This window comes from Mus caroli, unplaced genomic scaffold, assembly GCF_978045245.1.
Source record: "Mus caroli unplaced genomic scaffold, Mus_caroli_1 scaffold_20, whole genome shotgun sequence".
Lineage (NCBI taxonomy): Eukaryota > Metazoa > Chordata > Mammalia > Rodentia > Muridae > Mus > Mus caroli.
Window position 1 is genome coordinate 55,129,397 of NW_028227275.1, and position 25,816 is coordinate 55,155,212.

General features: G+C 54.5%; 2 protein-coding genes across 24 annotated transcripts in view; one reads left to right on the forward strand and one right to left on the reverse strand.

Annotated features, from left to right (window-relative positions):
• The first annotated feature begins 57 nt into the window (after positions 1-57).
• On the forward strand, positions 58-12,400 carry Slc22a12 (solute carrier family 22 member 12). 2 transcript variants are annotated; one of them, XM_029472323.2, is made up of 11 exons: positions 58-842; positions 2,007-2,110; positions 2,432-2,586; positions 2,664-2,832; positions 4,400-4,523; positions 4,667-4,782; positions 5,329-5,543; positions 5,969-6,077; positions 6,254-6,457; positions 6,977-7,344; positions 11,833-12,400. In XM_029472323.2, the coding sequence occupies exons 1-10, from the start codon at positions 237-239 to the stop codon at positions 7,038-7,040; spliced, it is 1,866 nt and encodes a 621-aa protein (XP_029328183.1). In that variant the 5' UTR covers positions 58-236; the 3' UTR covers positions 7,041-7,344; positions 11,833-12,400. The 2 variants fall into 2 exon arrangements, with proteins under 2 accessions (XP_029328183.1, XP_021008061.1); XM_021152402.3 differs by having other exon boundaries at positions 61-764.
• The window catches only part of Nrxn2 (neurexin 2), a 116,738-nt gene continuing 101,701 nt past the window's right edge, over positions 10,780-25,816 (reverse strand). For 13 of the 22 annotated variants that reach the window (XM_085834065.1, XM_085834059.1, XM_085834058.1 and 10 more), the window contains 2 exons: positions 23,868-23,946; positions 10,780-11,828 (listed from right to left, as the gene is read on the reverse strand). In XM_085834065.1, coding sequence (XP_085690191.1) covers positions 10,948-11,828; positions 23,868-23,946 — 960 coding nt within the window. In that variant the 3' untranslated portion in view covers positions 10,780-10,947. The remainder of the gene's footprint in view (positions 11,829-23,867; positions 23,947-25,816) is intronic. The other 9 variants (XM_085834068.1, XM_085834074.1, XM_021151516.3 and 6 more) reach the window with 1 other exon arrangement.

Consider the following 25,816-nt stretch of genomic DNA (forward strand, 5'->3'; position numbering starts at 1 on the left):
CCCTCTTCTATTAAATGACTCCTAGTCACACTTTAATTCTATCCAGAGTGACTTCTCTCTCCACCCTCCTTGCTTCTCAAATTTGGTTTTTCCTGAGAGCCAGACTCTGCTGTGTTGCTGAGAGGTCCCCATGGCCTCCAGATTACCACAGAGGGTTCCAGGTCTCAGGGTGACAGCCAGCAGGCAGATACACAAGAGCCTTGATTGGCTGTGACTCAGCAACATGGCTGTGTGACATGCATATGAAGAGACTGGTGTGGTCAGAGCCAAGGGGGAAGCAGGCTCATCACACAGACCCAGTGATCGATCCTGGGCCAGCCTCTGTGAAGTGGAAGCTGCGTGGTGGTACCCAGGAGAAACCCATGGCCTTTCCTGAACTCCTGGACCGAGTGGGGGGGCTGGGCAGGTTCCAGCTCTTCCAGACGGTGGCTCTGGTGACCCCCATTCTGTGGGTCACCACCCAGAACATGCTGGAGAACTTCTCAGCCGCAGTTCCCCACCACCGCTGTTGGGTGCCTCTCCTGGACAACAGCACCTCCCAGGCGAGTATCCCTGGGGTCTTTGAACCCGATGTTCTTCTGGCCGTCTCCATCCCACCTGGTCCTGACCAGCAACCCCACCAGTGCCTCCGCTTCCGACAACCTCAATGGCAGCTTACAGAGTCCAACGCCACGGCCACCAACTGGAGTGACGCTGCCACTGAGCCATGCGAGGATGGCTGGGTTTACGACCACGGCACCTTCAGGTCCACAATCGTGACCACGGTAACAGCACCTGGGAGGCCAAAGTCACAGTCACAGAAAGGATGCACCTCCCAAGCCTCCTCACTCGGGAGCAACCATGTAGGCTTACAGGGGACTGGGCAGGGGGAGTCATCTGCAAACTCATAGTTAGTGGTTCATGCCTATGACCCCATCACTAAAGAGACAGGAGGATTCCTGTGAGTCTGAGGCCAACCTGGGCCACACAGTGAGGTATGTCCACACAGCCTGGCCTGGGGTACCATTCCTGTTTCTGTATCACCCGATGGCTTTACCCATAGTTGAACCTCTGCCATGACTCCAGGCCACCTAGACACAGGATTCTGTTGTCTGTCTCTGGGCAGCACAGAGGACCTGAACAAACATTGGCCTCTTATAAAAGATGTTGGCAGGCTGGGGAGATAAATCCACAAACTGTCTGTTGTTGAAGCATGAAGACTTGAGTTCAGCTCTCCAGCATTCGGGGGGGGGGGGAGTCAGGCTCAGTGGTGGTATGACTGTAATGCCAGCTCTGGAGAGGCAGAAACAAGGGGGCCCCTGGGGCTCAGCTCACTAGCTGGCTAGCCAGCCTAGCCAGTGAGCCCCAGGGTCACTGAGGGACCTCTTGACAAAAACAGTGTAGACAGCTCCAGAGATTGAACTCTGACCCTCACAAGCACTACACCATGCAAAGGCATGCACGCACACACACTCTCTTGCGCGCGCGCGCGCGCGCGCGCACACACACACACACACACACACACACACACACACACACACGCACACATACACGCATATGCACACACACGTGCGCGTGAAGACGAGGAGCCAGGTGGTGGCGATGTATGTTTAATCCCAGCACTCAGAAGGCAACGACAGGAGGATCTCTGAGTTTGAGGCCAGCCTGGTCTACAGAGTGATTTCTAAGACAGCCAGGCAGGGAAACTCTGTCTTGAGATGAAAAACCAAAAGAGAGGTGAGGGAGGGGAGGCCAGTGGAGAGGGCCAGCTGCCCCAGCAAGCAGGAAGGACCCTGCGTGAGGAGCAAGAGGAAGTAAGCCTCCAGCGAAGGGGAGGCTCCTCAGCTAAAGGCCAAGGCTCAAGAGGGAGCAGATGAAGCTGGAGGCTCTCCACCTTTGACGCAGTATAGGGCTGACAGGATACTCCTTAAGAAACCAAGCCACTAAGCCTGTGGGCACCCTCGTGGCCCCACACGGCCCAGGCCATGCCCCACCTGATCACAGCTCTGCCCCCTCTTTCCCTCCAGTGGGACCTGGTATGTGACTCCCAGGCTCTGAGACCCATGGCCCAGTCCATCTTCCTGGCTGGAATCCTGGTAGGAGCCGCAGTGTGTGGCCATGCCTCAGATAGGTGAGTGTTCCCCTCTGGGCCAGGCGGTCTCTACTGAGTGAACCCCACATCCTTTCCGAATCAGAAGTTCACCTACTTTCTCCAGGGTTGTGGGGGCCACTGCTTCTCTCTTAATAGTCATTCCTAAAATCCTCTCTGCCACACACTTGAGCCATTGCTCCGTGCCTCTGCTAAGGGGGAATTCACTTGCTAATGCTCCTCATGTCACATGGGTCATGTGACTTTCTACCTTCCTCCTCACTGGGGGCAGGGACAGGAGGGCTCTTGGTGGCCCAGATCTGTGTTGCTGGCCAATGGCATGTCTTCCTATGTGTACCACAGGTTTGGGCGCAGAAGGGTGCTGACCTGGAGCTATCTTCTGGTGTCCATGTCCGGCACAGCAGCTGCCTTCATGCCCACCTTCCCCCTCTACTGCCTGTTTCGTTTCCTGCTGGCCTCTGCAGTGGCAGGTGTCATGATGAACACAGCCAGTCTCTGTATGTCCCCTGATGGGTGCTGGGTCGGGAAGGCTGCATGCAGGACCCAGAATTGACCCCTTTCTTGCTCCTTGCAGTGATGGAGTGGACATCAGCCCAGGGTAGCCCTTTGGTGATGACCTTGAATGCCTTGGGCTTCAGCTTTGGGCAGGTCCTGACAGGTTCCGTGGCCTACGGTGTGCGCAGCTGGAGGATGCTACAGCTGGCTGTCTCTGCCCCCTTCTTCCTCTTCTTTGTTTATTCATGGTGGGTGCTGCAGCCCCCCTCCTTGAAAGAGGTTCTGCCCACTCTCGGGGATCAAGATGGAAAACTCCTTTTCCTGCCGACAAAGGGTCTAGGAGTTCTGGGGACCAGGGCCCTCAAGATGGTCACCACTGCTGCCCAAAGTCCAGGAGCCTCTGTTCCAACTTACCTGAAACAAGCCAGTTGCCATCTTTCTGTGGCCCAGCAGCAAACTAGGGCCACAGTCCATGTTCCCTCTCCCAGGAGGGGTCTAGCTTCAGCCCCTTTGACATGCTGCAGACCCCAGATCCCTGCTTTACCCTGTCTCATCCCACCCTTGCCCAACCTTCTCCCCCCCTGCCCCGCCCCCCAGCTTGATTCCTATCTCCAGCCTCAGATCTCCAACTACCTGCCTGACTCCTACCCCTAACTCCTTCACCTGCTTCCCAGGATGCCTTTCGCCCCTCCACTGTTTCCTTAGCCCAATAGGCCACTGAGAATCACCACTCTGTCTGCAATCTCATTCCCTTACCCTCCGCCGTCTTTCAAAATCAGAGGTGCTCAGCGTCCCAGGGGTATAAACAGATGGTTCCTCCCAGTGGCTGCTCAGAGGGGACAGTATGTCCTTCTGTAGGGGAGGAACTTTTATAAACATAGACCTGGATATAGTGTGTGGTGGCCACTACCAAAGGCTCAGAGGACTGAGCAGTTTAGTGCAGCAAGTGAGTTTGTGTGTCTCTGTGTATGTGTGAAAGAGAGAAAGAGAGGAGAGAGACAGAGACAGAGAGAGACAGGGAGACAGAGAGAGACAGACAGACAGACAGACAGAGAAAACAAAGACAGAGATAGAGACAGACAGACACACAGAGAGAAACAAAGAAAGAGACAGAGACAGAGAGAGGTTTGACTCTGAGTCAGAGAAAAGCAAGTTGGTATGGAGCAACTATATCCTGAAACAGAACCAGCTGAGTTGGTTCCAGGGGAACAATCAGGTATCATGGGGTCAAAGGGTTCAAGGATCAGTGGCTGCCAGGGGTTCAGACAGAATGAGCTTGGTTATGTTACAGACACCAGGCCTAGCCTGAGACCAGGCAGGGCTGGTGAAGCTGTCTGTAGCAGGAAGACAATACAACTGTGGGGCAGGGCAGGAGGAAATGTATATGGCATCGAAAGACGCCATGATGGCGAGACACCCCCGCAGCCATTGTGGTCCTTACTGTACACAGGCCTGGCTCATGGGTAAGGCTGAGGAGAAGCCATAGGACAAGAAGTTGGAAAGGGACAACAGAATTCCTCCGTATCCGGCAGCCTGCCCAGGGATAGAGAATACTGGACTCCCCTCAACTCAGAGAGGAAGGAGGCTGGAGGACCACCTGCTGGTACAGGTGGTAACCCAGGTGCCCTGGATACACATGCCACTGTGGTCCCACTGTCCTTTATGGCCTCCACTGACTTTAGCAGCCTGAGACTGGAGCTTCCAATACCCCCTGAAACCACCCTTAGGCAGAAGACACAGAAGTACAAGGAGGGCGACCCAGGCCAGGCAATGGGGGCTGCAATCAGCGACCCCTCCCACATCCCTTCCCTTCAGGTGGCTGCCAGAATCGGCACGCTGGCTCATCACGGTGGGCAAGCTGGACCAGGGCCTGCAGGAACTACAAAGGGTAGCTGCTGTCAATAGGAGGAAGGCAGAGGGAGACACGTTGACCATGGAGGTAAGCCAGGGCTAGGCCTTCCCTCAACCCTGTCCCCTTAGATACTTTTTCTGGCTTTGTACAGGAGCTGCCTCGGAGGTCAAGTAAAAGCCCCTGGGGGTGGGTCTATGGGTACCTGGTGCTAACAGCCCCTACTCTTACAGGTGCTGCAGTCAGCTATGCAGGAGGAACCAAGTGGGGACAAAGCTGGTGCCAGTCTGAGCACTCTACTCCACACACCTGGGCTGCGCCAGCGAACCTTCATCTCCATGCTGTGCTGGTAGATGCCCTTCTACCTGAGGCTACCAGCTACAGGGAAGCCAGCCCCCAGCAGCCAAGGATGGGGCTGCAGCTAGGGATGACCTTGCTATCTATAGTCAGGCTCCAGGAAGAGACAAGCCAGGCCGGGTGGCTGGTGAACAAGATTACAGGCCCAGTACCTAGAAAGGATTGAATGAGATTCAGGACAGTGATGCTGGGAAAACTGGAAGGTGAATCAGGCACAATGCGACCCAGCAGACAGGCTGCTCCATCTTGTTTAGAGGCACTAAGGACACGCAGGCTATTGCCCAAGCCTGAAGCTTAGGCCACCCAACAAAGATCAAAGCCATGAAGACTCTGTAGCCAGGGTCAGTGGAAGCCAGAGCCAATGGGGTAGCATCCTGAATGGAGCGTCTGAGCAGAGAGAAATACCTGGTCTCCCATAGGCTGACCCTCAGAGGCCACCAGCCTCTCTCCCACAGTGCCTAAGGTGAGCCTGGAAAAGGCCAATGGGACAGACAGAAGAGCAGCTAGCCCAGGCTAATCCCTCCACCCTCACTCCTAGGTTTGCCTTTGGCTTCACCTTCTACGGCCTGGCCCTTGACCTGCAAGCCCTAGGAAGCAATATCTTCCTGCTCCAGGCACTCATCGGGATTGTGGACCTCCCGGTGAAGACAGGCAGCCTGCTGCTGATCAGCCGCTTGGGCCGGCGCCTCTGCCAGGTCAGCTTCCTGGTGCTGCCCGGACTGTGCATCCTGTCCAACATACTGGTGCCCCATGGTGAGCTGCCGCCTGGCTGTGGGTGAGCAGGAGGAGGCAAAAATGTGGTGTGCTAGCTGAGGCTCTCCTACCCTCCCTGGGGATGGGGGTGGGGTAGGGGTGGGGGTAGAGCCAGAATAGAGAGTGAGGGAAATGACAGAGAGAGGGTAGTGGACAGAGCAGTGAGGGGGTAATAGAATTTTAGGAGAGATCAGGAAAGCTGTAAGATTAACACAGAACTCACTAATAGATTAGGGTGGAAGAGAAAGAGCACAGGGACTCCCCGGATCTGGCTCTGAGGGACTGGGAGTGGATAGATTGGAGCCACAAGTTACTTACATAGGACACAGTGTAGCACTGGAGGGATGCTTCACAGACATTTGACAGACAGCCTATAGGACAGAGAATATTGGAGCCTACACTGCTGACTCCACTCCTGTTCACAGGGATGGGGGTCCTTCGCTCGTCCCTGGCTGTGCTGGGGCTGGGGTGCCTGGGGGGTGCCTTCACCTGCGTCACCATCTTCTCCAGTGAGCTCTTCCCCACTGTGATCAGGTGAGGCTGTCATGGGCTCAAGGAGAGCACTCTAGCCTAGAGGAGAGCTGCCCCCAGGTCCCCATGGGATTCCTGTATGGTCTCCACCCTGCCAGATTCATGGGGCCTCCCTCAACCTACTGGGGTCAAGACTGTAGAGAGCAGAATGTGACTCACATGCAATTGTGCTGCCACAGGATGACTGCAGTGGGCCTGGGCCAGGTGGCAGCCCGAGGGGGAGCCATGCTAGGGCCTTTGATACGGCTGTTGGGTGTCTATGGCTCCTGGATGCCCCTGCTGGTGTATGGAGTGGTGCCAGTGTTAAGTGGCCTAGCTGCACTGCTGCTGCCTGAGACCAAGAACTTGCCACTGCCTGACACCATCCAAGACATCCAGAAACAGTGAGTAGAGCCGCCTGCGGACCACCTTCTCACTCCCTCCCTCCCTCCACAAAAGCCCAAAACAGGCTGGGCATTCACCCTTCTCACGGAACAAAGGAGAAAGCAGAAGTCAAGGGAGGGCTAGCATGGACCAGAGTTACACCATACATCGGGAGAGTGGAGACCAGGGTAACAGATGGATTTTAACCCTCCGCCTCCATTCCACCATGTGGAGGAAAAAATGGCCCAGCCACCCCCAGGTCCACCTTAGAGAGAAGTGGAGGGAGAGAGGACACGTGAGCGAGCTGGTGTTTGTCATGGGGGTGATGGGTGTGGCTGGGAATTTCACAGGTGGCAGACTCTGCCACTAAAGTCACTGGGTGGCTGATATGGTTGGACAACCCACCCCACCCTGACATGCTCAGTAAGTTCAGACCTGAGCCCCAGGCAGGGTGCTCAGACCTGGGCATGGACACACAGGTCAAAAGTCAGGGGTCATTCTGCTCCTTAGAGTCACACATCTCTGTCTTTCCTGAACAGGTCAGTGAAGAAGGTAACACATGACACACCAGATGGCGCCATCCTGATGTCTACCCGGCTGTAGCTGCCTGGAGAAGGAACACAGCCACAACAATAAGAGGAGGATGATGAAGAGGAGGAGGAGGAGGAGGAGGAGGAGGAAGAAGAGGAAGAAAAGGAGAGAGAGGAGGAGGAGGAAAGGGCAGGGCTGGCGACGGCGGGTAAAGACATCTGCCTCTAGGCCTAAATGTCTGAAACTCACGTGACAACAGACTTCACAAAGTTGTCCTCTGAGCTCCGCATGGACACATGCCCGCCCCCGGTGATACACACAAATAAATAATTTTTAAAAGAATGAAAAGGAGGAAGAAGAAAGGGAGAACAAAAAGGTAGGACGGAGGATGAGAGGGAGCAGGGGGATGAAGTGGGGATGAGAGGGGAGCGGGAGGAGGAGAGGAGGAGATGGCTTCTTCCAGGTCCTGCAGAACAGCCACGGGAAGCAAAGAGCTCTATCCCTGTAATTCAGTCTGAAGGACAGAAGGCTGCCCAGACACCACCATTACCCTGACTTCCCCAGCAGCTGCACACCAGAGAGAGGTCAAGCCTAGGGGGCACCTTCTCGCTGCCCGCTACCCAGCCTACTGCGGGACTCGGAACTGAGCACCTCAGCACAGGCAAAGAAGCATTAGCATCTCAGGGTCATGAGGGCCTCGGTCAGCTGGCCTGGTCCCCTCCATCCTCTCCTCACTCCACATGCCCGTCCATGTCTGCCTGGGTCACCGTCCCACATGACACCCTCCTAGACCCTCCAGACCCACCTTCCAGGGTTCAGGGACAACCCATGACTCTGATGGCATTGTGAGCCATGGTTAGGGCCACATATCTGCCAGTCCTCACCCTCTGTCACACACACACCACATACACGTACACACATGTATACATACATGCACACACATACCATATGCATATACACACAAGCATCTACCTATGTGACTGCTCCTAGGCACCTCAGAGGAAGGCTGCAACACACACACCACATATACATACACGCACACACATACCACATCCATGTATACACAAGCATACACAGAATGTATACAGCTGCAGAGTCACATGTGTGCACTTGCACAAAAAGGGTGGGTACAAAACAGAAAACAGCCCTTGTCTTAGATGTTGGTCCTGCAGTCCTGCTCCTTGGCTGCAGCTCTTGAACCTCTGGGAGACTATGTCCTTTGGCTATGTGTACATGCACACAAGCACAACACACACACACACACATGCACGCGCACACACACTTCCTAGTGACGCTCCCTCAGACGAAAGGGTAGAGCTAAGATTATATTTACACTGCCTGCTGCCTCAGGACAAACTTGTTCTGCTGCTCTAGGCCCAGCTACATTTCTTGGGGGCAACAGGGTTCCTAGAAACTTCCAGGACACAGAGCTCAGTGGAGAGATGGATGCTTCTCTCTCCTATAGTATTCTTCTAAGTCAGAGACGTTCCTTCATCTGGATTCAGAACGGCCACCCCTGGCTATCCAGGTGGCTAAGAATTTTCAGGACAAAGGGTTCTGTCACTCTGGGAAGTGACAGCATCACTGTCTAGAGTCACTTGACAAAGCTCTGGGCTGTGGCCCACACCCATTTAGACACACCGTCTTTTTAATGCCTACTTTGGAGGTTTCTAACCTCAAAGCTGCTGAAATATCCTCACAGTGGAGGAGCCAAGAGACTCTTTCGGAAAGGTAAACCGAGTCAAAGCCACATCCAGAGCTCTTTAGAAAACAAAGCACTTGGGTGTCAGGTCTTGGCCTTCTGATGCAGAGAGGGAGATGGAGCCCCAGCTACAAGGCAACCAGGGTGATGAAGCCATCCTTTCAACTCCTAGAGTACATCCTGCCTCCGACAGGGTCACCATAACAAAGGCTGAAGTGAGAGTAAAGGCATTCCTTCCAGGCTTGTCCCCAAGGAACTGCTGCTGTCTGTTTTCTGTGACTAACAATGCAGGTGAGGACAGGGCTCTGAGCCTGGGCTTTGAGAAGAGAACAGTAACACAGGGCCCAGGAGTGAGTCCATGACCAGCTGGGGACAGGACACCCTGGGACAGCGCTGCCCCGGTCAAAGCCTCCCCAGACTCCCACGGGGGAGTCAGTGTGACCTCCCCAGGCTCCCAGACCAAATCTGCCCAGGGCTGGAAGCCAATGGGTTCAGAAGGCCAAGGAGAAGCCACACCCACAGAGAGCCAGCCACCCAGTGGTCAGCACTCCAGGGTGGTGGCGTGCTACAGAGCTGCGAAGCAGAGCCAAGAGGTGCAGGCAAAGTCACAGGACAGAGGAACAAGTCCTCAGAGGGGCTCGGCCACTGCTACACGTGAGGCCCTGAACTAGCCACTGCCAGCCACCTTGGCCACCAGGAAAGACTACTCCCCTCCAAATACTGGACAAGATGTCAGCCATCTGGTAGGACATGAGTGACCGGTGCAGAGCCTCAGAAAAGAGGGCAACATGATGCCATCGGGAAGCTGAGGTCATGGAACCCCAGCCAGATGCCAATCTCCCTCCCTCCCACACAAGCTGAGCCTGTCTCCCACCCTCAGCCCACCCAGCAAACACTTGCAAGCCAGACGTACAACAGTTGTCCAAGAGCCCAATGTTGTATTCAACTCAAAAGTCAGAGGGCTGGTTCAGGGAAACGGCTCAGTGATGGCGCAGCGGGCAAGGCCATTTGTCATCAAGACTGAAACTTCAATCTCACCCTCAGGTCCCACGTAGTGGAAGCCGAGAACTGATCCCTCTAAGATGTCCTCTAACGGTACACACATCTTCACACACTTAGTATTTAGAGGAAATTTAGCAACTGTCAGGTGCACCCACTGAGAGCACCGACCCCGAACAAACTACACAGGACTGGTGGAATTTGGAAAGTTTTTGTTTTCTTTTTCCCACACATTTCCGGGTTTGGGGTGTTTTCCAAGACTCAGACACATTTGTTAACAAAGAGAAAAAAAACTGGGGGAGCAGGGAGCCCATGGGCGGAGAAGTGACCCCCAGCCATCCGCAGACACAGCCTCACTCCCGCCATCCCCTGCACCTGCAGCTAGCTGGTGCCACAGACGCAGCTCTGGTACCTCGATTATTTGTTTTTAATATATATCTGCATTTGCCTTTCCCCTCCCCCCGCCCCCCCACCCGCTCCTCCAGCGGCTTCGGCTTCCCAGCAATGCACGTTGCCCGGCAGCAGCGACACACACAAAAGGCCTTGGCCAGGTCCAGGCCCAATCCCTGGGCAGCCCCAGGCAGGAGTTTCTCCTCGTGAGGGGACTTGGGGCACTAGGAGAATGAACCCTACTGCCCGGCCCCAGCCACCCAATCTGGGTCGCTCTGGGTCCACCCGCCCACCCTTCTTCTCCCAGAGACTCTGGAAACCCAAAGGAAGGGAAGCAGAGAAAAGAGAATTTTAAAAAGAAAGGAAAGGAAAGGAAAAGAAAAGAAGAGAAAAGAAAAGGAGTCGGGCGGAGGAGGGTAGGGACAAGAGACAGCAAGCCTGAACCGGGACAGGAGGGCTGTGAAGAAGGAAGGCGAGAGGAAGAAAATCGAGGGAAATAAACGAACGGCGCAGTGGACACTTTACAAAACCCCAGCCTTCCTTCCCGCCCAGCCCCACCAAAATAAAACTACCCCCCTTAAAAAAATAAATCAACCCAGGGCTGTGAGCACGTGCCCTGCCTGACAGGCGCAGAGCGGAGGACAGCCAGCCCCAGAGCTGACAGTGCGGCGCCGAGGGCAGCGGGAGGGAAGGGGATGAGCACGTAGTAGTTATACTCCTTTTCTTTTTCTTTCTTTTTTCTTTTTTTTTCTTTTTTTGCGTTTCCTCTTCGTGGGAGAAGCCTGAGGCAGCCGGGGAGAGGGTCCCCAGATCCCCCTGCAGGGAGAGGGCCGCACCCTCCTCCCTCCTGGGAGGAGCAGCTGGCAGTGGGGGGCCTGGACAGGGTGCTCAGACGTAGTACTCTTTGTCTTTGTTCTTCTTGGCCTTGCTTGGCGTCTTGGGGGCAGCAGGGGCCTTCTCTTTCACCACCGCCCCATTGCTCTGGGCCGAGTTACTGATGTAATTCCGGCTCTGGTCCACCTGGTAGGAGCCCTCGTCGCGGTTGCGGTACTTGTACATGGCGTAGAGGAGGATGAGGATGCAGAGCGCCGCGGCCGCCACGATGCCCACCACCATGCCCGTGGTGCTGCTGGATTCGCGGATCACCTCCACTGCACCCGGCGGGCCGCGCTCCCCCGGACCCGTGGGGTTGGCTGTGGGCAGACGGGGGAAACCGGGGGCTGAGGTCACGCCGGGGCGCAGGGGAGGCGGCCGCCGCGGCTCGAAGGCCGTGGGGACCCCAGGCCCCAGCGGTGGGTTCTCCAGCAGCGGCTGCAATGGGTCTCGGTGGTTCATTTTGCCCGCGGGCAGGTTGGGGGCTGGGGCGGAGGGCGCAAATAGCACCCCGGGGGCGCCCGTGGCCCCATCTGTCCTGAGGTTGGGTCGGGGCTTGCGGGGCGACAGGAGGGTGGTGCGGTCCGTGACCAAGGGGAAAGTGGTGTAAAAGTCCTCGTCGTCCGTGGGGGGGAGGCTGGAGTCAAAGACCTCCCCGGAGGCGAAGCCCGAGGCTTCCACGGGCTCCTCGCAGTCGCTGTCGTCGCGCTCGGCCTGACACGGGCCCCCCGAGGACGGGCGGCGCGCGGCGGGCGGAGGCAGGGTGTCTTGGGTGGCACCCACGCCCGTGAGAAAGGGGTAGAAGGTGGGGGGCGGGGGCACGAAGGGGGATCGGGTGGCCACGGGAGGGGGGTCTAAGGAGTCCTCCGTGATAATGGGCAATATTAACTCTCCTCCTAGGAAAAGAAAGAGAAGAGAGAAGAGAGGGCGTCAGCGAGGGCCGGGGCGCGGGCGGCCGGCACAGAGAGAGAAACAACAGCCTCACACCCAAATCGGTTCAATTGGCTTTGGCGGAGACTACGCGGGCCGGGCCCGCCCGCCAGCCGGCCAGCGCCTGCGCTTTAAGCGGGCTGCGGCTCGGATGCCCTGGGCACCCCACGCGCGGGCTCTGTGACTCTGGGTTTTGGTCTTTTTGTTTCGTCTTAAGAAACCAAACGGAACAGAAAGGAAAGGAAATTGAAAAGAAACGGAATTTTTTTTCTACTGGTTTAAGGCTTTAAAAACATACAACAGCAGCATTTAAACAAACCTAACAACAATATCTTTTAGGGTTTTTTATATATATTTCTTTTTGCTTTTTTTTTTTTTGCTTTTGTTTTTAAAAAAGAAGATAGCATACCACGGAATTCAGGCAACTTACATCAACAAATAGGCCGTGTGATTTTAGCATGAAGAAAAAAATTACAAACAGAGCTGTGTAAGCGGGTTCTCCCGAAAAAAAATAAGAAAAAACAACTTTTCCGTACAACGTTTTCTGTCTATCTGTTTGGCATCTCCCTCCCTGATTTACTCCCTGGACAGCCTGCTTCCTCCAGAAAGGTCACTCTCCTCCCTCTCTTCCCCCTCACTGAACACCAGACTGAAATTTGCACAGTGCGTGCGGGTTAGGTCTGGGGAGTGGCACCATTCTGTGACATCGTGGGAATAGGAAGGGTCGGTGGAGAGGCCACGGAAAGGAGAGAGGATGGCATGTCTATGTGAGTGTGAACTCTGGGGGATGGGGGGCTGGCCATGGAAAGGACCTGGGGGCTAATTTCAGAGGGCCATCGGAGGAAACTTTAAACGGGAATGCTAGTGTGGAACAGTGGGCAGGGAGGATCAGACACACTGGAGCTGGGTTTGTCCCTTAGGATTCTGGGAGGTGGGGAAAAGTTCAGAAGATGCAAGGAGGTAGGGAGGATTGGGAATGAGTGCGGGAGGACTGAGAGTGAGTGAGGGTGGAGGTCATATGATTACTGAGCTAAATCTAACTCTCCACTTTTTTCACCCTCCACCTCTGACCCCCACTGACTTCCCCCCACCCCCTCCCCAGAACCCCCATGGACCGCCAGAACCTGGCCAGGTTATGACTGCTTCTGGCCCTCTTATTATTGTTAAAACAATAATAAAATAACGGAAAGAAGGAGAAAGCAAAAAAAGAAAAGAAAGCACATACACAGCCATCCGGGAGGGACGCGCTAGCTAAAACAGGGCCCAGGATAACTAATTGGGAAGGCCTGTGATAGGGACTGGGTATTGTCTTCTCTTTTAGTCTAATAACTCAAGTACCCTGGCGCAGAAACTGCAATTCCCATCAGCTTCCTGTGGGCGGGAACTACAGGTCCCATTAGGCCTTCAGGGGGCATGAACTACACCTCCCATCTATCTGTGGGTCAACAACTACAACTCCCATCAGCCTCCTGGGCCTCTTCACTAACCAAAGCACTGCAAGCCTCTGACCTCCGGTAGATAGAAGCTGAATAAGCAGTCTCCAGGCTGGAAGGAGGGCTCAAACTCTGGCTTTGGAGGTTGCCTCTGGTCCTTTTGGCTATGGAGTTGAAAATTTCCTCTCCGGCTCTACCTCCAGCACAGTCTACGCCCAATCCCTACCTGAGCACTTCTCTTGGTGTCGGCACCCACAGTCTTCCACCCCTCTCTCTTAATCATCCCAGGGCTTCCATTAGCAGATCCAGCAGCCAGGCCAAGTCTCACATCCAGAGCCTTCTCTGCTCTGCCTACCCCCGCCTTCTTGGTGGCTTAACTTCTCACACACCTTCAGCAGCTCCATCCATCTCACGGAGGCCACAGCAGACCCTTGCCGCTGAAGGAGGAAGAGCCTTACCAAGCGTCTCAGGCGTACTTCCCCTCAGGTTCCCTTACGCCGCCGCAAAGTTTACAGCCTAAGAGTGCCTAGCCCTCCACGGACTTAGCCATGTGAAATGTTGACCCAAGAGCGGATTGCCCAGTTCCACTGATGCAAGTCAAGACCTCATGGATGCTGGGCAAAGCACTCTGGCTCTCCCACTGATAGATCCCAACCCTCGACCCCAGCTTCTAGGAGATGAGGATACTGGGGCCTAGAGAGGGCAGAACTTCCAAGGGAGGTGAATAGATGAACTGGCCAGTCCCTTCGGTGGCTCCCTGAAGCCAGCAAAGGGGTCAGGAACGCCTGGGCCACCACCCTCATGCCTCTAGGAGGCTGGCAGGCTGCTCACTCACCTGAGAAGCCAACCTGGAGGCTCCATGTGTATCGACTGAATTGCTGTGTGACTACAGACATGTCCACCTCTATAAATCTAGAATGTTCCCATGCATGGGGGCACATGCTTGTGATTCCAGCACTCAGGAGGTGGAGGCAGGAAGATCAGTTCAAAGTCATCTTCAGCTACATAGCAAGTTCTGGCCGGCTTAGGGTATGTGAGACTCCGTCTCAAATAACCAAAATAAATAAACTAAGGAAGTGAGCTTCATTCCCATCCACTGGCCCGGCCTGGCTCGCACCCTCTGCCAGCTCTGCCTTCCACCTTTTCCATCACAGACCGAGTCACTACTGAGAACTCCAGCGTCAAAGCTGAACCTAACCCAGCCTATGATCTGCAACCAGCTGGCCATCACCAGAGTCCCATGCTTGGGACATGTCCTTCCCTAAAGTGCCTGTCCTCAGACTGACCAAAGCCTGGCCGGGTGGCCTCTCTAGTCTATGTGGTAACACGGTGCTTTTTCTACTCCCATTTCCAATGTCCTCATCCCTGCGCAGTGCAAACCACACAGGAAAGCTTGGGGCCCGTCCAATAGTAACAGCGTGGGCCTAATCATAGCAGGAGCTCCTTCCCTGCATGACTGCTGAGCTCATCTAGGTCCTCTCTGCCCACCCACACTACCTCTTGTCTCCTGACCTTTGCCCTCTATTCCGAACAGGCTCCCTGTGGCTAGCCCACACACACTCAGGTGCCAGCCAATAATACCTCATCTTCCCGACTGACCCCAGAAGATGCCCTCTGCTCCTGGTGCCTCTGACGCCGTCTTCCTACTCTTGGAGGCTCAAGTTTGACTCACTGCCAGGGAAGGGCCACAGGCATGAGTCCCATCTGTCGATCTTACGAGCAGCCAGTAGCAGGCCTGGCATGGGGCTCTTCAAGGGGAAGTGAATGGCAAGCCCCTAAGCACTCTCTCTGAGGTAGGCCGGATCCGTGGGGAAGCACAGAGCACCTCTTACAGGCTGAGTTTACACAGCTTTGCCCCACCTTCTTGGGCAACAGGCACTGAAGAGAGCTATGCCTGGCAGTCTTTTCCTCCATGTCCTCAGGCCTGCCTTCTACCCTCTAAAAGCCCTGCCACCTTTTGCATCTTAGACTGAGCTACCAGTGCCCTCAGGAACTCCAGGGTCAATAACCTGGCTTATGATCTCCAACCAGCTGGCCATCACTAGGGACATGGCACAGTGTTGTTAGTACAGCTCATCAGAAAGACCAGGGCACAGATCTTGGCTCTTCACCAGCCTGTTCCCTCCAGCTGGGTGAGGGCAGATGGTGGACTCAGGTCTGGACCACACAGATCCTGCCCCGCCCTGCAGCTCCTACCATTTGCACTAGTCCTTGGGACACACGGATTGTTGTAGATCACCATCACAGCCTGTCCTGGCTCCCTTTTCAGATCTCAGCCAGATCCCTTCAGTCCTCATTCCCTGGAAGGCTCTCCCAGCTTGTGTCTATCCATGGTTGGTGGCCATATCTCCCATGATTCCACCAATGCGCTTTTTGCATAGCAGCATCTTTCTCTGATACTACTTCCTCTGTGTGCCCGATATCCGCACATAAACCTCTCCCAAAGTGATAGACCTCGGAGAATCTCACATGGCTTGCCTGAATGACCTTGGCCTGGACTATGGGGCACTGGAGTCATCAATGTATGAGCTTCCCTGGGGCACTGGCCTAAGAAGGATCTAGAAAACTCTACTGGGAGGGAGTCAGCAAGGCCTGAGCAAGGGAGGCTGCTCAGAGGCTTCAGGCTGCCTCAGAGGCTTCAGGCAAGGATGGTCCCACTGCTGGCTCTCCCACTAGGCTTTTGAGTAGGGGGGACACTCAAGGTGACTCATGATGTTGGGGGATCTGTGATCAGCTCTGCATCACTGGGAGACAAATGGGAGACTGTGGCCCCTGAAGCCATCAGACTCTGACAAGGACCCCAGGCAGCCTTCAGCCCTTCTCTCTCACATCTGGCAACTGCAGTAGTAGCAAATTATAGGTGCATGCTTTTCAGAGCAAGAGCCCACCCGCCCTCTGCTCTTCCTATCCTAAGGAAATAGAACACTTCAACGTACATTGGGTCCACTTGCTAGAGAATTCCATTCCACCAGCCATTCCCAGACGGCTCTTCAGCTCAACTCTTCCCTGTCTGGGGTGTGCACACAAAGCAAGCTGGGCCCTTTCAACCTTCAAGGAACCTTGATCAGAAACATATCCACGAAGCTCTGTGCAGTGGTTCATACCTGTCCAATCCATTCCTCAGGAGGCTGAGGCAGGGGCATCACCATGAATCCATGAGTTTGGCGTCAGCTTGGGCTACAGTGTCTGACCCTGTCTAAAACAAAAAGTCTACCTATGAACCCTAACTTCTATCCAGTCAGAACATGTCTACCCCACAGCAGAGTCTGAAACTGAGGTTCTCGGTGACCTAAGCAAGCTAAGCCTCCTGATGGCATAGAGCCGTCCACCAGTGCCGAGGGCCCTACCCAAGCTGGGAGGGTAAGAACCTTAGCATTTCAGTGGATTAGAGGGAAAGGCAGCTCTTATACCTGAAAACAGCCCTGTAGGTCATGACTTACCAAGCCACTTGCCTACAGTATTGATAAGAACAGCCCAACTCGGGCCCAGGATGCACTGCTAAGCAAACAGAACCCTGGCTAGATTCCATCCCTACTCACCTGCTGGAGCAGAGAAGTATGCCGCTGTGGGCTGTAGCCTGAAGGATGTATCCCTCCGCACCTGTAACACCAGCTTGGCAAGGGCGGAGGCCAGAGTGCTTGCATAGTCAGAGACAGTGAGCTACTCAATAGGAGGGATGTGCGCACATGTGTACGAGCAAGCACACTCAGATGCAGACCCCCTAGGAAGGTTTGTGTTTCTATATCCATGAGCATAAATTCCTAAGCACAGCAGCCTTCATGGATCTGAGATGCCTGTGTCAGTGAGTGTGAACAGATGTGTCCATGTGAATGTGTCTCTCACGTCTGCTGCCCATGAATCTGAGGCATGTACTACAAAGGACATGTAGTGTGAATGTGTCCTTCAGAATATGCAGGTAAAAACACCCTGGCTCTGAGCATAAGCCATATATATGGTTTTTCGAGACAGGGTTTCTCTGTGTAGCCCTGGCTGTCCTGGAACTCACTTTGTAGACCAGGCTGGCCTCAAATTCAGAAATCTGCCTGCCTCTGCCTCCTAAGTGCTGGGATTAAAGGCGTGCGCCACCACCACCCAGCCCATAAGGTGTATATTACCCTATAAAATAAATACATTCATCCTGAACCTTGCATCTAGACTACATTTCCCAGCATCCCTAGCAACTGAGTATGGCTCGATTGATGAGTGTTAGGCCCTGTTGGGTTCTTTGTCCCTAACAGCCTCCAGTTCTCCATCAATGACCTTGGACATGCTGTGTTAAAAAATGGAGGTGCCACAGATGGAGGGAGGGTGGATTACAAGCATGCCCTCTGGGCAGAGCCCAGGAAGTGGCCATCTGAGTGAGAAAGTTCTCTTGCCTTAACCACTAAGATTCAGGGCTCATCTGCTACAGAGATGAGTGTTATCTTATACAGGCTTTGGCCCCTACAGTGGATGCTGTGATGACGAAACACCAGAGCATTCAAGTGACAATCCGGAGAAAGGATGGGAGGTAGAAACACTTGGTACGAACACTGCCTGCGCCAACCTGCTGAGGCAGAGGTGCTGAGGGAAAGTGTGGGGACAGGGGACAGGGGACAGGACTGCCAGCTCTTACTTTCTGCTTTTAGCAACTTGTTACAACTTAAACTTAAGCTAGGGTTGGCTGTCTTGCAGGCAGGGAGATGAGGAGGCAGGTGTAACTCCTGCAGGAGTCAGAAGAGGCACTGCTCTCAGATGCCACACGCCACAGGGGGTAAAGGGCACAAGGGTCAATGACAGAGACCTCAACTGACTTGCCAAAGGTCAGATTTAGGAGCGGTCTCCCCACCTACCATTTAAAGTGTCCTTAAGACAGGCATGGCTCTGTGAAGAGGACAGGAGCAGAGGCACGGGAGAAGCCCCGGGAATGGAGGCTGGGGCTTAGGAGGGGGCTGCAGTATGGCTGCTGTGACTGAGCCTGCACACCAGAGGTAGACAATCCAGTGTGGGACTTCTGCACTTACACAGCCAAGAACATTTCTTCCAAAACTCACTTCTGAAAGGGCCATGGAGGATAAGGATGGGACAGTCTGCCCAGCACAGCAGCAGCCTCAGGCCTTCCCAGAGACAGAAGCAGGAGTTACGGGAGACTCTGTCCTTTCCACTGCAGGAGCGCCCGCCCACCTGCTTGCTGGGTTTCCTCCTCCACCCTCAGACATGCATGTCCTGTTTCCCAGCTTTCTTATCCTCAGCTCTTGTGGGGACTGGGAGTAGATGGGTCTTGCTAGACTCCAGGTGACCTTGAACTTGCAATCCTGTCGCCTCTACTCCACAGGTGCTCACCACTATACCCAACTTCTTCCTTTTGTGACAAGCTTTTGTTGTAGGGAAGCGCTCTACTCTAGGGTGTGTTGGAAGCAGTGAGATAAATTATCTTTCAGCTCATCATCTGCTGACCAAAAGCAGCAAGTCTGGGTGGATCAGAGTAAGCCATCATCTACTACTTTGAAATGAACGACCTCCTGAGATGTCTGCCATCCCTGGAGTGGCAGCCGGGGACATTCTGGGACAGAAGGCAAAATGAAACAGATCTTTGGTGGTTGGACATCCTAGGCCCAAGCAAAACATTCTCTAGCTGGCCCCCAAATCTGCCTGCGCCTCTGCCTAGGAAGTGGTGGTTCACGACCATCTCAGCTCAGTGTGGTCCCAAGATTGAGCTCTGGGTTTGGAATGCATGTGGACTAGAAGAGTCTGTCTGTCTGGGGCAGCCTGTGGAAATCGCCCACTCCTGACCCCTTGCTCATTCTTGCACCTTGAGAAGTCATAAGTTAAAGATCACACAGCCATAGGATGGAAGGAGACCAGGCTCTGAGTCATTACTAGGAGGCTCCCGCCGATCAGAATCATTGTAGGTCAGGTCTCTGTTAAACCACAGAAGCTGAGTGTCATTATAGCAACTAGAGTCACTCAGGAAGCTCCCAGGAACCCAAACTCATGCTTCTGTGCATGTGTGCCTTTGTGCACTGAGCACAGATGTGTCACTCTGAGGCCAAGGACATGTCTGTCACAAGGCATGTGCCTCTGTGAGTCTGGAGTGTGTGTGCCAGTATATGCCTCTGAGGGTCTCATTTATGGGTGGGTGACACTGAGGAGGGGTAAATGTAAGGTAAATGCAAGATACTGATGTTCATCTGGGCACACGTGAGCCTGTATGCACAGGAAGGCTTGCTTGTATGCAACACCCCTAAGGACATATGTGTATGTGTCTCTACAAAACCGGGTGACCCTGAGCATGTAGGCATGCCCTTGTAGGTTTAGTAACTGTGTACATACACAGCAGACATTATTCTGAACTGGGTCTGAATACACACATGACCTACAAGTCTAAAGATAAGTGTGTGCTTTTTTATGTGCCACTGCAGGCATACCACTGAACACACAGTTACACCTGTGTCTGTGAGCATTTGGGTGGGCCATTTTAGGCGCGCGCACGTGTGTGTGTGTGTGTGTGTGTGTGTATTTGTGTTCATGTGCACCCCTTCTTGGGGGTCTGAATGGATGCGGACATACTTCCGCATGGATCAACATGTGTGTCTCTGTGGAGCATACATCTGTGAAACTGAGTGTTTCTGTGAACACATGCTTCCCAGGGTCTGAAGATAAATGTGTGTGTGAGTGTGAATGTACATGCATGAGTGTGTTTCTCAGGGTCCCCTCTCAGGAGGACGGTGTAGAGGTGTGCAGGTCCACGAGGCCGAACCAATGTGTACACATGCGCAGACTTCTGGGGCCTGAGTGCTCACACCCCACTTGGACAGCATGTGCCCATGCTCCTGCTGTCTCAGTACATACTTACACCCCAATGTGTAGAAACCCCTTCTGTGGGGACAAACATGTGGGTCCATGAGTACATGCCTCCACAGATGGACATGTGTGTCTTGGTGAGTATCCACGGACAGCTGTATCAGTTCTATGCACACAGACCGAGGGGTGCATCTGTGGATATGTGTATGTGCATGCTTCCACGAGTGTGAGCGAATTGTGCACATGCCTGAACACAAATGTCGTGTCTGTGGCTAGGAAACGTGGCCATCTGGCAATCCGAATGTATATGTGGGACTGTGGTCTGTACACACTTGTGAGCAAGTGTTACGCAGGGGGCTCAGTCCACAGATGTGTGCCTTTGTGCACTGAGCACAGATGTGTCACTCTGAGGCCAAGGACATGTCATAAGGCATGTGCCTCTGTGAGTCTTGAGCACAAATGAGCATACACACACAGCTCTGAACGCACGGTGCTTGCCCAGAGTGCATGGTTTCTGAGGAGGTTTTCTGGCTCAGAGCATGTCTGTGTACATCAACAGATGCAAACCAGCGAGCAAGTGTGTGGGCACTGCTTCTGTGGGTTTAAGCATGCACTTCCACGTAGCCCTGAGTGGGTTCAAGGCACACAGCGCTGAACGTGGGAGCCTTTGTGCAGCTGAGCATGGCGTGTAGAGGTGTGACTCTCTGAGGGCTGAGCAGGTAAGTGGCTGTGGGTCTAGGCATCTCTAGGTGTTCTGGAAGCTCTAAGCATGCACGTGAGACACTCAGTGGCTCTGGTACATAGCATGCTTCATGGGCCTGTGCACACTGTATCCCCTCGTGTTTCTCTGGATCTCCTATGAGTGTACTGTACATTGGTTTCAGGGTATCTGTGCCCACATGTGACTCTTTGGGGCTAAGTATCTGTCTGCCTCTGTTGATATAGTGTAAAAACTGCATGCACTCTTCTTGGTTTGAGTTTGAGTGTGTGTGTGTGTGTGTGTGTGTGTGTGTGTGTGTGTGTGTGTGTGAATATGTGAGCTTCTGAGCACTGTGAATCTGTATGCTTAGGTGTACAAGTGTGATCCTGGTCGGAGCTCATGTGTGCAAATATGGACATGTGCCTCTGTGGATATACGTCTTTGCATTCTTCTTATGTATCTCAGGAGTGCAAAGTCCACAGTTCTACGAGGGCTGGGCTGGAAATACAGTGTGTGGGCCAGGACAGCTGGGCTAGCAGGGGTGGTGTGTCACATTACCAACTGTAGGTGTTTGTCCCTTAGAGGCACTCCCACTAAGGAGAAGTCTAATAATATTCTGTGTGACTGGACCTCCAGCCTCCGGGAAAACGATGTGCTAGATGACAAGCTCTCCAAACAAGGAGGACAGGGCCTGGAGTCTGCAGGAGGGATAGGGAGGTGAACGGGACAAACAGGGATGATTCCAGGGCACATACTCCCACCGAGGGTGGAGATCTGGAAGTGTGGAGGGCAAGCAACCTAGGGTCAGGCTCTGAGCAGCCTGTCACTAGCCAGGCTGCCTCCTCCTCTGCCAGGAGCCTCATGCTCTGCTAAGAAAGGTTTCCTTATTCCGGGGCCTCAAAATGAACTGGCGTTGCAGAGGCCAGGATGAGAGGGATAAGGAACATGGTCCAGGCCAGCCTGACTTCCCATGGGGAGATGAGGACAGTAGGCATCTCAGAGCTGTGGACCGGGTCCGATGTAGGTGAGCACTGAGCACTGCAAGGTCCACTCCGCCCTTCCTCCAGGGCGTATGTTCAAAGCTGGGCCAGACCCCAGCCTCCCTCCCGTCTTCCTCCACCTTGTCTTCCCCTCACATGGGGGGCTCCTTTTTTACAGAAGAATTGCACAAAGCACAGTGATCTCTGAGAGCCCTGACCCAGGGCCAGCCTGAAATGGCTCAAGATACCAGAGAGCACACTGTAGGACAAGCGCATGCTTCTAGATCGAGTCTTGGCTGGGACCCTCGATCCTCCCAGTATGGCCCTGGGACAGCCTGGTGTGTGTGTGTGTGTGTGCGTGTGCGTGTGCGTGTGTGTGTATGTGTGTATGTGTGTATGTGTGTGTGTGTGTGTGTGTGCGTAATATATATCTGTGTTGTGTGCTCAGAAATCTATCAGCATGGAGTTTGTGCCCCAGAATGAGAAGTGACGCTGCACCCTTCCCCATGGCATAGTCCCAGCCCAGAGATCTCACAGGTCATTCCTTGCAGCCACTCGGAGTAAACCTTGCTGGAGGCTGTGTCAGCCTGTAGGTATTCCCAGACACTGCCTAGAGCTTTGATGGATTAGGCAGTGCCAAGAGGTGCTGTGGGCAGACTCTGGGTCTCCCAAAGTCATAGTTGGGCTGCAGGATAAAGAGATGGAAGGGTGGCTCCCAGCAGAGGGGCCTCCTGCAGAGGAGAGTATCTGTTCCCAGAGGCACAGGCCCTGAGCTGTGGACAGTGAGGTCTTTCCTGCCTAGCAGCTGGTACCTCCCGTGAATGCTCTTTGGCCCAGGACCACAGAACAATCCCACTCAGCTCCCAACTACTGGGGAGGAAAGGGATGAAGGCAAGGGCCATCAGCCTCTGGTTATGGGGGCTTCCACTGGTGGTCTGTGACCAGGACCCCCAAGGCTCCACCTATCTCCTTGCACTCTCTGTGGTAGCCCACTCTCAGCTTCAGTGTCACCTATGGAGCTGCTAGGCCCTCCAGACCCCTGACCTCAGGTCTAGTTCACAGCCCCTCTCCATCCCTGCATGCACTTGCCCTGGCCTTGATGAAACCCACAGCTCAGGTGCCACCATGGCATGGTAATATAAGAAGCCTGTGGGAAGCCAAGCAAGAGCTATGGGCAGCCCCTCTGCTCCTATGTCATCCAGGCTGCAGCCAAGGCCTGTGTTCCCCTGCTGGGAGCTCCCACCAGCCACATCCAGTCCTTTTACTGGTCCTGCTGTCAACCCCCAGTGACCACCTCCTGCTGTTCCTGTCAGCCACTGACAACCTGCTCAATGAGCAGCAACCACTAGGCCGCCCCAACCACTCTCATGCTCTCAGCCAGGCATGCAAAGCTTACCCCCAACCTGCCCCAGTTGCTCTCTGTAGCTGGAGAGCTCTAGCCTTGGCTCCAGCTAGCATCATTAAGCAGAGTTCCTGTGTTGCCACCACTCAGGGGGCCCTTTCCACAGCTTCTGCAGCAGCTCTCAAGCTAGGCTCTCTCCTAGGGGACTGCACGCCTGGCCTGAGGGCACCTCCACCTAGTGCACTGCCAGATATAGAGGTCTCATGGAGCAACTGCCCTGCTTGACCTGGAATCCTGGGGACCCCTTCAAGAATACCAGATGAGTCACTGAGGCTGAGCAGGAGGCCAAGGGAGTGCCAACAGAGACCTCTATGAGTGGCCAAGAGAGCGCCAGGCTTCAGGGCTGATGGGAGTTGTAGTTCTGGACCTGCGGCCTGATGAGAATTGTAGTTCCCCACCTCCCATTTCAGGACTAATGGGAGCTGCAGTTCTATAGCCACATCTCCCTCTTTTCTCCCAGTTCCTCTTGGCTCTCCTCCCCTAGGAGCCCAAGCTAAAGACTTCACTATCTCCAAGGATGGGACACCAAAAGGCGCCTTGTCAGAGGGCATGTGAGGGACCTGGGGTCTTCTAAGTTACAAAGGGACTGCAGGAGAGAGTAAAGCCTGCAGGACACCCTGGGCTGGGGCCAGGTGGCAGAGAGTCGCCCCCCTCCCCAGCAGTCGGTTGCAGGGGCCCGGGGCAGGGGAGGGGGGAAAGGCACTCACCAGTACTAGGCTCACATTCCTCTAGGTCCTCATCATCACTTGGACACTCAGCCGAGGCCACCAGGAGGTCATCTGTGTTCTGGGGAGTGTGGGAGGATGGTAAGAGGAGTAAGGAAAGAGAGGGTTCCGGTGGGTGAACAAATTCCACAGCTGCCTCCCAAGGTATGTATGGAGCAGCACAGAAGACAGGGCCAAGGCCAAGCCCAACCCTCTCATCATTTGTTGGGTGATTTGGCCTCTCAATTTCCCTTGCTAAAGGATAATAAACAGAGCCAGCCCTGTGGCTCCCAAAGATCAGACAAGTGCTGAGCCCCTTATACGAGGGAGCCAGGGGATGGGATGCCAACCCTGGGCTTCAGAGGTGTTTCCCAGAGGTCCAGAGTGCCTGAGGCAGGGGCCAGGGGTATGGAGGAGGCTCAGACAGAGAGAGTGGACAGGATCGGGAGGGTTTCCCATCTCCAGCTTCCCCACCCCATCACTTCTCAATCTTTCCCAACCCCCTTCCACAGAGAGAACCAGGCTCCGCACAATAATTAGGACTATGGTTGCCATGACAACAGGAGTCGACTTTGTCAGCATTTTCTCTACTGATTGCAAAGAAAGAGGATCCCTGAGATGAGTGAGCCTGAGGGGGAGGGGAAGTTCAGCAGGGTTAGGAAAGAGAGCCAAGGAGGGAGACCCAAAGCCCAAGGAGTAAGGGAGCGGGGAGACAACAGGCGAGGAGAGAGCCAGTGTGGAGGAGGCCAAGGAAGCCATGGGGAGGGGGTTCCAACCCGCAGCTCCCTAAGTTCCTTTTCAACCCAACAGCCCTTGCCCAGGGCCAAAGTCATGGACTCCTCTTCCCTTCCACAGCCTTGACCTCTCTCTCTTCCACCAGCCCAGGACCTCTCAGGGGCCGTCCACTCTCTTCCCCACGGGGTTGGCCTGCCTACCCTCTTCTACTAAGATTAGATGGGATTTGGAGGGCATAGGCAGTCAGCCTAGGCGAGCCTAGGCCTTACTCTTAGGGCTCCCCACTCCCTAGAGGAAAGCCCCTGGGCAACCAGATCCCTCAGATTTCTGGGCACTGAGGATAGATAGAAAGGCTTGTATCTTGTCTCTCTCTCCCTGCCAGCCCGGGATCCTTGCAGGACAGAAAGAAGAGCCTAGAATACAGCAAGCCCGGCCCTGAGACAAACTGAAGGCAGACTGATGCAGAGGGAACATGTGGCCCCATGGACACCCCAAGATTCCTCGGGGCCTGCAGGCTCAATAGCCAAGGCAGTGACATTGGGGATGGGGAGCAGACACACTGTGGGGCAGAGGTGGCCTAGCTAGGTCACTGTGGTGGGTATAAGCTCTCCATAACAGACATTGATGACAATCAGGGAACCCAGCTACCGGCCAGTCCCATATTCAGTTTTGACCACTGAGGATGCCAGGCCTGCCCGCTCCTCAGGGCTGTTTCCTGTGTGTGGCCCTCACTCGACTCTCACCAGATCCAGGGAGCTCCTGAGCTGGAGGTGATCTTGTGTGGGGTAAAACACAGGGAGCTCTGCACAGCCACTCAAAACACACTCAAAGGACAAGAACAAGGCCGGCCAAGCTGTGGTACTTGGTGCTTGTTCCAAGTCACGTGCAGAAGCTTTGTGAAGGCAAAGGGGTCTCACCCGAAGCAACTCCAGCATAAGGAGAGGCTGCCCCTGGCCTCTAACAGGGGCTGCCCACACCCAGAGACTGCATGTCACCACTTCAATGTATCGTCTCTGCCTGAGATGCCACTATCTGACTCCAGTTGGCCCACAAAGCTCTGGCATGGTCACCCTCCTAATTATTCCCACACTCTTCATCAAAACTTCCCTTCTCCTGGCTAGGGTGCGTGGGTAGGCCTCTCCAGTTAACTGCCCACAATTCTACACCTCCTAGAAACGGTGACCACCTTATACAGTCAATATCCCTGACCACCATGT

What these genes read in the sequence shown, in the direction of transcription:
- Slc22a12 (XM_029472323.2), top strand. Translation starts at nt 237, where the DNA reads ATGCATATGAAGAGACTGGTGTGGTCAGAGCCAAGGGGGAAGCAGGCT. An exon ending in GATGAACACAGCCAGTCTCT is followed by an intron (nt 2,587 to 2,663) that starts GTATGTCCCCTG and finishes TGCTCCTTGCAG; the next exon opens with TGATGGAGTGGACATCAGCC. An exon ending in CAACATACTGGTGCCCCATG is followed by an intron (nt 5,544 to 5,968) that starts GTGAGCTGCCGC and finishes TCCTGTTCACAG; the next exon opens with GGATGGGGGTCCTTCGCTCG.